The following is a 13,110-nucleotide window of genomic DNA, read 5'->3' as shown; positions in this document are numbered from 1 at the left end:
GTTGTTATTGTCGGACCAACATCCTGTCTTGTAGTTGTTATTGTAGGACCAACATCCTGTCTTGTAGTTGTTATTGTCGGACCAACATCCTGTCTTGTAGTTGTTATTGTAGGACCAACATCCTGTCTTGTAGTTGTTATTGTAGGACCAACATCCTGTCTTGTAGTTGTTATTGTCGGACCAACATCCTGTCTTGTAGTTGTTATTGTCGGACCAACATCCTGTCTTGTAGTTGTTATTGTAGGACCAACATCCTGTCTTGTAGTTGTTATTGTCGGACCAACATCCTGTCTTGTAGTTGTTATTGTAGGACCAACATCCTGTCTTGTAGTTGTTATTGTCGGACCAACATCCTGTCTTGTAGTTGTTATTATCGGACCAACATCCTGTCTTGTAGTTGTTATTGTAGGACCAACATCCTGTCTTGTAGTTGTTATTGTCGGACCAACATCCTGTCTTGTAGTTGTTATTGTCGGACCAACATCCTGTCTTGTAGTTGTTATTGTCGGACCAACATCCTGTCTTGTAGTTGTTATTGTAGGACCAACATCCTGTCTTGTAGTTGTTATTGTCGGACCAACATCCTGTCTTGTAGTTGTTATTGTCGGACCAACATCCTGTCTTGTAGTTGTTATTGTAGGACCAACATCCTGTCTTGTAGTTGTTATTGTCGGACCAACATCCTGTCTTGTAGTTGTTATTGTAGGACCAACATCCTGTCTTGTAGTTGTTATTGTAGGACCAACATCCTGTCTTGTAGTTGTTATTGTCGGACCAACATCCTGTCTTGTAGTTGTTATTGTCGGACCAACATCCTGTCTTGTAGTTGTTATTGTAGGACCAACATCCTGTCTTGTAGTTGTTATTGTAGGACCAACATCCTGTCTTGTAGTTGTTATTGTCGGACCAACATCCTGTCTTGTAGTTGTTATTGTCGGACCAACATCCTGTCTTGTAGTTGTTATTGTAGGACCAACATCCTGTCTTCTAGTTGTTATTGTCGGACCAACATCCTGTCTTGTAGTTGTTATTGTCGGACCAACATCCTGTCTTGTAGTTATTATTGTATGACCAACATCCTGTCTTGTAGTTGTTATTGTCGGACCAACATCCTGTCTTGTAGTTGTTATTGTCGGACCAACATCCTGTCTTGTAGTTGTTATTGTCGGACCAACATCCTGTCTTGTAGTTGTTATTGTAGGACCAATGGCTCATTGTCTTGTAGTTGTTATTGTCGGACCAACATCCTGTCTTGTAATTGTTATTGTAGGACCAATGGCTCATTGTCTTGTAGTTGTTATTGTCGGACCAACATCCTGTCTTGTAGTTGTTATTGTAGGACCAACATCCTGTCTTGTAGTTGTTATTGTAGGACCAACATCCTGTCTTGTAGTTGTTATTGTCGGACCAACATCCTGTCTTGTAGTTGTTATTGTAGGACCAATGGCTCATTGTCTTGTAGTTGTTATTGTCGGACCAACATCCTGTCTTGTAGTTGTTATTGTAGGACCAACATCCTGTCTTGTAGTTGTTATTGTCGGACCAACATCCTGTCTTGTAGTTGTTATTGTCGGACCAACATCCTGTCTTCTAGTTGTTATTGTCGGACCAACATCCTGTCTTGTAGTTGTTATTGTCGGACCAACATCCTGTCTTGTAGTTGTTATTGTAGGACCAACATCCTGTCTTGTAGTTGTTATTGTCGGACCAACATCCTGTCTTGTAGTTGTTATTGTCGGACCAACATCCTGTCTTGTAGTTGTTATTGTAGGACCAACATTCTGTCTTCTAGTTGTTATTGTAGGACCAATGGCTCATTGTCTTGTAGTTGTTATTGTAGGACCAACAATCCTGTCTTGTAGTTGTTATTGTCGGACCAACATCCTGTCTTGTAGTTGTTATTGTCGGACCAACATCCTGTCTTGTAGTTGTTATTGTAGGACCAACATCCTGTCTTCTAGTTGTTATTGTAGGACCAATGGCTCATTGTCTTGTAGTTGTTATTGTAGGACCAACAATCCTGTCTTGTAGTTGTTATTGCTGACACTATATGGCCAGGCAGAAAAGGTTTCTCTTCATAACATGCTTTCTCAACATGCATAAAATTCAGCTTTTGACCATTATCTTGGACCAACTATGATCAACACATGTCTCCATCCGTTTGTACAGGTGATAGTTCCGTTTCCTGGCTGTGTGAAAGTGTGTTGTTATGCATACATATGCAACAGCTCCAGAATGATATCTTGGTGCCGTACATGCTTATGATGCACAGTTAGATCTGTGGATGTTGACATGTGTGTAACGTCCGAATGGGTGTGGATGGGTGTGGATGGGTGTGAATGGGTGTGAATGTGTGTGAATGGGTGTGGATGGGTGTGGATGGGTGCGAATGGGTGCGAATGGGTGTGGATGGGTCCGAATGGGTGTGACTGGGTGTGGATGGGTGCGAATGGGTGTGAATGGGTGCGAATGGGTGTGGATGGGCCGAATGGGTGTGGATGGGTGTGAATGGGTGTGGATGGGTGTGGATGGGTGTGGATGGGTGTGGATGGGTGTGAATGGTTGTGAATGGGTGTGGATGGGTGTGGATGGGTGTGGATGGGTGTGGATGGGTGTGGATGGGTGTGAATGGGTGTGGATGGGTGTGGTTGGGTGTGGATGGGTGTGGATGGGTGTGAATGGGTGCGGATGGGTGTGGATGGGTGTGAATGGGTGCTAATGGGTGTGAATGGGTGTGGAGTCAGGCGCAGAGAGCCAAGGATACAGGAAAAACACTCTTTAATGTCCAACCAGAAACTGTACAAATAGGTGACGCCGAAACACAGGCGTAAATACACTCCACCTAGAATACACACGGGTATCAAACAGGACAGCGGGAAACCCACAATATAACAAAACACCTTTTCATAACAGAAACAAGCCCGCACAAACACAAGCGGGCCAATCGAACTTAAATAACACCAACCCCAAAAACCCTACAAGGAACAGGTGAAAACAATTAGACCAAACCAAACGAAAAGGGAAAAAGGATCGGTGGCAGCTGGTAGACCGGTGACGACGACCGCCGAGCGCCACCCGAACGGGAAGGGGAGCCACCTTCGGTGATATTCGTGACAGTGCGGAATAGAAAGTAGCCTAATGGAGGTGGATGGGTGACAGTCTAACATTGCCTTTTAACACAAAGTTGTGTGCGTGCATGCACTCATATTGTATACTGTATGTGAGAATGCCTGTGAAATGGAGGATCCGTCACAGCAGCTGTAGAACTCCTTCACCACTGTTGTGTCACTGGAGTTGTGAAACTACTCTGCATAAACCTATTATTCATTAGCTTAGTACAAGCCAAGCTGGTCCACTCTCAATGGAGGGGCTACCAAGCGTGTCCAATACTAATTCAGAATATTAATACAACATTTGGGAATTTATCACACGTTTATTGTTTATATCACTGTGACACAGAGATGGCAATAAGAGCAGCCAATCATCAGAAAGCTCCATTCAGCTGGACTAATGTGTTTTGTTTTTATAGTCAGCTGATTCATTTAATCACTACCCTCCAAATCAAAGGGTTCTGGTCAAATGGAATGGACTGATAATATAAGGGATATGGTGCCAATGGGCTCTGGTCAAAAGTAGTGCACTAGGCAATCAGGTGCCAATGGGCTCTGGTCAAATGAAGGGTACTATATAGTATAAGGAATAGGCCTAGTATCCACAGTGCTGTTACTGACCAAACCAACCCCATATTTTGGAAAGTCTATCCACAGAGCTGTTACTGACCAAACCAACCCCATCTTTTGGAAAGTCTATCCACAGCGCTGTTACTGACCAAACCAACCCCATCTTTTGGAAAGTCTATCCACAGTGCTGTTACTGACCAAACCAAGCCCATCTTTTGGAAAGTCTATCCACAGCGCTGTAACGATTATTCAGTGCGATGACTATATCCATGGTGATAGGCTTTCCAAAATAGTGCACTATTTTACTGTAATACGATAATATTGTGTCTATCGTATAGTATGCTGGAAAGCCTGTTTCTGCCCAAACCAACCCTCACAGAACAGTCTTCTAGAAAGCCCTATCTGCTGTTACTGTAATTTGCGGAAAAGAGTGTATCCGCCATGCAATTTTTTTGGACAGCCTACGATATCTGCTATTACTTACTGTAGTTCAGTGAGAGGAGGAGTATGCTGTGTTCACGTCGTAGTTGGCAGAACTCTGTGTGAAAAACAGACACGGAAGAGAAAGGGAGACTCACTCTACAGAGTGCAACATGAGTCATCCAGCCTAGCCCTTTCTCCTACTCAAGTGTGGCGTTGGCTGTCTCTCTCTGCCTTATTGCACTATATAGGGAATAGGGTGCAATTTGGGACTCAGATATTTTACCTTTATTTAACTTGGCAAGTCAGTTAAGAACAAATTCTTATTTACAATGACGGCCTAGGAACTACCTTGTTCAGGGGCAGAACGACAGATTTTTACGTTGTCAGCTCGAGGATTCGGTTTCGGTTACTGCCCCAACACTCTAACCATTAGGCTACCCACCCCCCCAGGTAGCCTAGTGACACCCAGAGGCTAGTGCTCGGAGAGAAAACCATTAGCTCAGTTTCCGTTAGACAGCTGGTAGTAAATGTCCACTAAGGGTGGCAAACCAAATTATTCCTTCGGCTTCATTTCCTAAGATTATGAAAATATGTTGTTTTAGTTTAGTTAGCCTGGCTGCAGCCTTTTCCTAAAGGTGTCTTGTGTATTCGCTGTTTGCCTTTATGCCATGAATGGAATCATAAAGTATAAATCGTACCTAATTGATTCAGGATAACTCTACAGTGATAACGAGATATAAGTAAAGTATGATCCATGCCTAATTGATTCATGATATCCTTACAAGGATAATGAGGGTTAAGTAAAGTATGATCCATGCCTAATTGATTCATGATATCCTTACAAGGATAATGAGGGTTAAGTAAAGTATGATCCATGCCTAATTGATTCATGATATCCCTACAGGGATAATGAAGGTTAAGTAAAGTATGATCCATGCTTAATTGATTCATGATATCCTTACAGGGATAATGAGGGTTAAGTAAAGTATGATCCATGCCTAATTGATTCATGATATCCCTACAGGGATAATGAGGGTTAAGTAAAGTATGATCCATGCCTAATTGATTCATGATATCCTTACAGGGATAATGAGGGTTAAGTAAAGTATGATCCATGCCTAATTGATTCATGATATCCTTACAGGGATAATGAGGGTTAAGTAAAGTATGATCCATGCCTAATTGATTCATGATATCCTTACAGGGATAATGAGGGTTAAGTAAAGTATGATCAATGCCTAATTGATTCATTATATCCCTACAGGGATAATGAGGGTTAAGTAAAGTATGATCCATGCCTAATTGATTCATGATATCACTACAGGGATAATGAGGGTTAAGTAAGTGAGTAATTCAGCATTGATTAAAGTATTACTTCCCCTCAGAGTAACCTCCCTCCCTCCCTCCCTCCCTCCCTCCCTCCCTCCCTCCCTCGCCTCTCTCTCTCTCCTTCTCTCTCCCTATTCTCTCTCCCCTCTCTCCTCCTCTTTCTCCCTGTCCTCTCTCCTACTACACCCACCTTCTTTCTCTCCCCTCTTCTCCCCCCTCACCCCCTTCTCTTCTCCACCCATAGCGGTGACCTGTGCAGCACCCTCTGCCATCTCCAACGGAGTCCTGGAGGGTACAGACTTTGAGTGGGGCACCAGCGTGAGCTACAGTTGCTCCCCAGGGTACGAGCTGTCATTCCCTGCCATTCTCACCTGCGTGGGCAACGGCACCTGGAATGGAATGGTGCCTCAGTGCCTACGTGAGTAACATCTCTCCTCTCCACTCGTGTTATTTTGTTATCTCGCTCTTTCTCTCTCTCCTTCTCTCTCTTTCTCACTCGCTCTCTCGCTCTCTGTTTTCCACTCTCTTGCACATCGATGCAGCTTCACTCTTTCTGCAGTAGAACTAACACATCGATGCAGCTTCACTCTCTCTCTGCAGTAGAACTAACACATCGATGCAGCTTCACTCTCTCTGCAGTAGAACTAACACATCGATGCAGCTTCACTCTCTCTCTGCAGTAGAACTAACACATCGATGCAGCTTCACTCTCTCTGCAGTAGAACTAACACATCGATGCAGCTTCACTCTCTCTCTGCAGTAGAATTAACACATCGATGCAGCTTCACTCTCTCTCTGCAGTAGAACTAACACATCGATGCAGCTTCACTCTCTCTCTGCAGTAGAACTAACACATCGATGCAGCTTCACTCTCTCTCTGCAGTAGAATTAACACATCGATGCAGCTTCACTCTCTCTGCAGTAGAACTAACACATCGATGCAGCTTCACTCTCTCTCTGCAGTAGAATTAACACTTTGATGCAGCTTCACTCTCTCTCTGCAGTAGAACTAACACATCGATGCAGCTTCACTCTCTCTGCAGCAGAACTAACACATCGATGCAGCTTCACTCTCTCTGCAGCAGAACTAACACATCGATGCAGCTTCACTCTCTCTGCAGTAGAACTAACACATCGATGCAGCTTCACTCTCTCTCTGCAGTAGAACTAACACATCGATGCAGCTTGACTCTCTCTCTGCAGCAGAACTAACACATCGATGCAGCTTCACTCTCTCTGCAGTAGAACTAACACATCGATGCAGCTTCACTCTCTCTGCAGCAGAACTAACACATCGATGCAGCTTCACTCTCTCTGCAGTAGAACTAACACATCGATGCAGCTTCACACTCTCTCTGCAGTAGAACTAACACATCGATGCAGCTTCACTCTCTCTGCAGTAGAACTAACACATCGATGCAGCTTCACTCTCTCTGCAGTAGAACTAACACATCGATGCAGCTTTGCGCTCTGCAGTAGAACTAACACATTGATGCAGCTTCACTCTCTCTGCAGTAGAACTAACACATCGATGCAGCTTCACTCTCTCTCTGCAGTAGAACTAACACATCGATGCAGCTTGACTCTCTCTCTGCAGTAGAACTAACACATCGATGCAGCTTCACTCTCTCTCTGCAGTAGAACTAACACATCGATGCAGCTTCACTCTCTCTCTGCAGTAGAACTAACACATTTTGTTGCATTCTTGTATCCTTGTTTCAGTTTGAATAAGATGTCCACTCTACAGTTCTATGACTATAGTCAGTTACAGAGATTACTCTTTTTGATTTTTTAAACCAATTTCCTAATCTTTATTAGAAACAACATGTTAATATCAGGGTAACGACAGGGAAATAACAGGGAAATAACAGGGAAATAACAGGGTAACAACAGGGAAAGAACAGGGTAACAATAGGGAAAGAACGGGGAAACAAGAGGGAAAGAACAGGGTAACAATAGGGAAAGAACAGGGTAACAACATGGAAAGAACGGGGTAACAACAGGGAAAGAACAGGGTAACAATAGGGAAAGAACAGGGTAACAATAGGGAAAGAACAGGGTAACAACAGGGAAAGAACAGGGTAACAATAGGGAAAGAACAGGGTAACAACAGGGAAAGAACAGGGTAACAATAGGGAAAGAACAGGGTAACAACAGGGAAAGAACAGGGTAACAATAGGGAAAGAACAGGGTAACAACAGGGAAAGAACAGGGTAACAATAGGGATAGAACAGGGTAACAACAGGGAAAGAACAGGGTAACAACAGGGAAAGAACAGGGTAACAACAGGGAAATAACAGGGTAACAATAGGGAAAGAACAGGGTAACAATAGGGAAAGAACATGGTAACAACAGGGTAACAACAGGGAAAGAACAGGGTAACAATAGGGAAAGAACAGGGTAACAACAGGGAAAGAACAGGGTAACAACAGGGAAAGAACAGGGTAACAACAGGGAAAGAACAGGGTAACAACAGGGAAAGAACAAGGTAACAACAGGGAAAGAACAGGGTAACAACAGGGAAAGAACAGGGTAACAATAGGGAAAGAACAAGGTAACAACAGGGAAAGAACAGGGTAACAACAGGGAAAGAACAGGGTAACAACAGGGAAAGAACACAGTAACTACATGGCAACAACAACCCCATAATAACTTGTTTATAGTTAGTATGTAGCTACTAAATAAAGATTTAAAGTGTGCCAAAAGGATATACAGTGTGAAGAATTTTCCTGGTTATATAGAAACAATTATTAAGAACTAAAAATATTAGAGGATAATAAGCATAAGTTATGTAGTAAGTATTCAAGGCCCTTCTCACCTCTTCTCATTAGCACCATTTACAATGCACTTGGAACGCTCTTGGAAAAAAGGTTTGAGAAACTATATAGGGCAACCACAAAACTGAACTTTTGGGTCTTTTGCTCGTAGTTCATAGTTCTCCAGTCCTTAAAAGGTGTTGTGCAAACAGGTTAATGTACATGTCTTGATGATACATAAGTAATTATGTTTCTTACCGCTACTACATTCATAGTTTTACTGTGCCTTCGGTGTTTTAACACTGTATTATAAAGAAAACTCAGTTCCCCTGTTATTATGTTCACAAATGGTACTTTCTCTATAGTTCTAGTGGTGCTTGGACCCGCATTTACCCTTGTTAGTGGGGACCGCGCCCTCATTGGCCCGAGTGACGCACAGCGGTGACAGGTGGCCACTCAGGGACAGGTGTAAACATCACCTGACCACAGTGCTCACCTCTGCACCTGCCATCGTCGTCCGGGAAACCAAACAGAAACACTCCCGTCTCTCTCACACTCTTTCTCCTTCAAATTCTTAGAATGTGAGACTAGCAAGACTAGAATATCGTTGTTGTTTTTTTGCGCTAAATACACTTTAAGAGACCTGGCCTTAACGTGTAGGGGATAGTAAATCCCTTACTACATCCTACTGTGCCCCCTGCTCGAGCTGTGTGACCTAGAACAGGCCGGGGCAACAGCCACCAGGCAAAAGTGTACTGTAATAGTGGTTAGGCAACTTCACAATGCTCTGATACGTTTCGTTCACAAGAGAGGAGACAAGTAGCCATGTTAGTGGATAGATTTATCTTGTTTTAAGTTGAATACTCTCCTCATCCATTATAATGTACCAGTTATAGAGTATGTCGTTTTTAATAAAAAACATACATGCACCCTGCATCTAGAAACATTGTGCTGTGCTGTGCAGACCTTGTTGTTTTGAGGTGTCTTGTATAGCTATGGTTTCTGTTTAATAAACAGTCTTTCTAAGAAAGTACATTCTACATCAGTATAAACATTGCTACTGAGAACAGGTGAACAGGGCCTTGACTATTTTCTACATAACTTATTATCCTCTATCATACATAGTTGTTAAAGATGGAGTTCGCAGTAGGGGAAAATAGTGCCACTGACCGCCCTAAAGCCGTTGTTTTGGTTTTGTTGACGAAGCAGAGGAGCGTCGTGCGACGGGTAAACAGTTTTGCACTACTTATTTGTTGTTGCATTATTGTAATTGGACGTGACAGTTTCACCATTAAGGGTTTTAGCTATAAGTAATATATAATCGTTTCTACATAACAACCAAGACAATTCCTCACACTTTATATAGTTATTTAGCAGCTAGGTACTATTACTGCGATGTTAAAGTTTTATTTCCCTGTTTCCTGTTATTTCCCTGTTTCCTGTTATTTCCCTGTCGTTACTGTGTTACTTCCCTGTCGTTTCCTGTTATTTCCCTGTCGTTTCCTGTTATTTCCCTGTCGTTGCCTGTTATTTCCCTGTTTCCTGTTATTTCCCTGTCGTTACTGTGTTACTTCCCTGTCGTTTCCTGTTATTTCCCTGTCGTTACTGTGTTACTTCCCTGTCGTTTCCTGTTATTTCCCTGTCGTTTCCTGTTATTTCCCTGTCGTTTCCTGTTATTTCCCTGTTTCCTGTTATTTCCCTGTCGTTACTGTGTTACTTCCCTGTCGTTTCCTGTTATTTCCCTGTCGTTACTGTGTTATTTCCCTGTCGTTTCCTGTTATTTCCCTGTTTCCTGTTATTTCCCTGTCATTACCGTGTTACTTCCCTGTCATTTCCTCTTACTTCCCTGTCATTTCCGGTTCTTTCCCTGTCATTTCCTGTTATTTCCCTGTCATTTCCTGTTATTTCCCTGTTGTTACTGTGTTATTTCCCTGTCTTTTCCTGTTATATCAGCACTGCACACTAAAGTGCTTCTTGGTCTATTATTTTTTCTTTTTCATGCAGGTGATCTGGGTATCTGACAATGTAGTGAAACAAATGGCTGCAGAATTAATGCTTTACTGACATCTTGCTCGCCTCTGTAAAGGAACAAACCAAGGTTCTCTATGTCATTGGTTGATTGAGTGACAGCTGAGTTAGAGGAGGAAGCGCTCATTCATAAAGTCCTTGGTCTGGTCCGACGATCTTCCACCCGTTTTAGGGTCATCAGTCAAACTCAATCATTTCGGCAGTAACTTTCAGCATCACTTTAATTTGACCCAAAACGAGGGTAGGACAAAGGGGTACTCGATGTACTGCAGATTAGATGGTAAATTGAATTGAAAAGACTAGCAGATGCCTCCCGTTAAAGGGCAGGTAATGGGAGGTGGGAGGTGAGAGGCTTCCACCATGATGAGCAGCTGTGCCCAATGATAGACAGACACCAAAAAAGTGTGACCAAGAATCTCTCTCTCTCTCTCTCACTCACTCACTCACTCACTCACTCACTCACTCTCACACACACACAGCAATCATCCTCATACACAAACCAAAAATGTCCAAACACGCACAGATCTGAAGGGAACTCGTCTCCAAAGTTACAATGTCAATTGCGTGTTGCAGACTGGGTTCACAAACACAACGGATTTGTGAAAGCCTTTGTTTTTAAAAGGCTCAGAGTTTTGCTGAGACAAGGCTTCATTCCCGTTATTAGTCATTATAAATAATAGTGTAATTAAGTGTGTTCTTCTCTCCACCATCATCTGTCACGACTCAGATAACCCTAGAAGGCCTATTTGAACATCAGAGGATCCGGCCATCTATCCTACACCTATTGAGGATTGTCTCTCTAGCGAGCCAGAGCATCATAATAACTCAGTGACTTATTAAGAAGGCCTATTTGAACATCAGAGGACACAAACATCAATTCTACACCTAGATAATTGTCTCTATACACAAAGAGACCCAGGGAATCATAATTCAGTGTTTAGTTTACCTACTTGTCACTTAGCCGTAACCCTGTCTGTCCGTCTCCGTATGACAGAGAGAGTGAGTGAAGAACAGAGGGGGTAATCTGCGCATAATTATTGAGTTCTTAACTACCTGCCCCAGTGGGTCATCAGGCAGAGCTTCAAACGTGATCGGGCGGAAGGGTGAAGGGGAGGAGGAGGTGGGGGTTGAAGGGGAGGAGGTGGAGGTGGGGGGGTGGAGGAGGGGGTGGAGGGGGTGAAAGGGAGGAGGAGGTGGAGGGAAGAAGGAGGTGGAGGTGGTGAAGGGGAGGAGGGGGTGAAGGAGAGGAGGAGGTGGAGGGAAGAAGGAGGAGGAGGGGGTGAAGGGAAGAAGGAGGTGGAGGGGGAGGAGGGGGTGAAGGGAAGAAGGAGGTGGAGGGGGAGGAGGGAGTGAAGGGGAGGAGGAGGTGAAGTGGAGGAGGAGGTGGAGGGGGAGGAGGAGGTGGAGGGGGGTGAAGGGAGGAGGAGGTGGAGGGGGTGAAGGGAGGAGGAGGTGGAGGGGGGTGAAGGGAGGAGGAGGTGGAGGGGGTGAAGAGAGGAGGAGGTGGAGGGGGGTGAAGGGAGGAGGAGGTGAAGGGAGGAGGAGGTGGAGGGGGTGAAGGGGAGGAGGAGGGGGAGGAGGGGGTGAAGGGAGGAGGAGGTTGAGGGGGAGGGAAAAAGAAGGAGGTGGAGGTGGTGAAGGGGAGGAGGGGGTGAAGGAGAGGTGGAGGTGAAGGGAGGAGGAGGTGGAGGGGGGTGAAGGGAGGAGGAGGTGGAGGGGGGTAAAGGGAGGAGGAGGTGGAGGGGGTGAAGAGAGGAGGAGGTGGAGGGGGTGAATGGGAGGAGGAGGTTGATGGGGTGAAGGGAGGTGGAGGGGGTGAAGGGAGGCGGAGGTGGAGGGGGTGAAGGGGTGGAGGGGGTGGAGGGAAGAAGAAGGGGGTGAAGGGAAGAAGGAGGAGGAGGGGGTGAAGGGAAGAAGGAGGGGGAGGAGGGAGTGAAGGGGAGGAGGAGGTGGAGGGGGGTGAAGGGAGGAGGAGGTGGAGGGGGTGAAGGGAGGAGGTGGTGGAGGGGGGTGAAGGGAGGAGTAGGTGGAGGGGGTGAAGGGGAGGGGAGGAGGGGGTGAAGGGAGGAGGAGGTGGAGGGGGGTGAAGGGAGGAGGAGGTGGAGGGGGTGAAGGGAGGAGGAGGTGGAGGGGGTGAAGGGGAGGAGGAGGTTGAGGGCGTGAAGGGAGGAGGAGGTTGAGGGGGTGAAGGGAGGAGGAGGTGGAGGGGGTGAAGGGAGGAGGAGGTGGAGGGTGTGAAGGGAGGAGGAGGTGGAGGGGGTGAAGGGGAGGGGGTGAAGGGAGGAGGAGGTGGAGGGGGTGAAGGGGAGGAGGAGGTTGAGGGGGTGAAGGGAGGAGGAGGTGGAGGGGGTGAAGGGAGGAGGAGGTGAAGGGGAGGAGGAGGTGGAGGGGGTGAAGGGAGGAGGAGGTGGAGGGGGTGAAGGGAGGAGGAGGTGGAGGGAAGATCAGGTTAAAAGGTCCACAAGGTACAGTAGTTCTAAGTCCTCACCCTTCAGAACACTGAAGCATGTACAGCAGCAGCAGAGGCCACAGAAACTTTGGCTCCAATGGGAATGAACTAAAGATTGGCTGCCTGTGACTTTGTAATCTTGCAGGCAGCACACTTCTTTTTGTTCTTCTTCTTCTTATCTTCTTCTCTCTCTCTACGTCTCTGTTCTCTGCTCTCTCTGCTCTCTCAACCCCTCACTCTGTTCTCTACTCTCTCTTCCTCTCTTTTTTTATATCTTGACAGCGTATCTATTATTCATCAAGAAAAAGTCAAGTTTGTAGTCCTCCTAGTTCCCAGACATTAAGAGAGGGAGTCTTGTTTGGCACATTTATAATGTATTGGTTGAGTGTGAAGGCCACATCTATTATTAATTCTTCCCGGACAGACCAAGTGTTTGCTGGACAGC

General features: G+C 45.3%; 1 protein-coding gene across 1 annotated transcript in view; it reads left to right on the top strand.

Annotated features, from left to right (window-relative positions):
• The window catches only part of LOC139373820 (CUB and sushi domain-containing protein 3-like), a 740,037-nt gene that overhangs the window by 689,795 nt on the left and 37,132 nt on the right, over window positions 1–13,110 (top strand). Inside the window, exon 60 of the mRNA XM_071114860.1 lies at window positions 5,677–5,850. Within this exon, the coding sequence (XP_070970961.1) occupies window positions 5,677–5,850 (174 nt within the window). The remainder of the gene's footprint in view (window positions 1–5,676; window positions 5,851–13,110) is intronic.

Source organism: Oncorhynchus clarkii, chromosome 18 (assembly GCF_045791955.1).
Source record: "Oncorhynchus clarkii lewisi isolate Uvic-CL-2024 chromosome 18, UVic_Ocla_1.0, whole genome shotgun sequence".
NCBI classification, from domain to species: Eukaryota; Metazoa; Chordata; class Actinopteri; order Salmoniformes; family Salmonidae; genus Oncorhynchus; species Oncorhynchus clarkii.
Note: the sequence above shows the minus strand (reverse complement) of the source record. Positions and strands in the feature narration are given on the sequence as shown.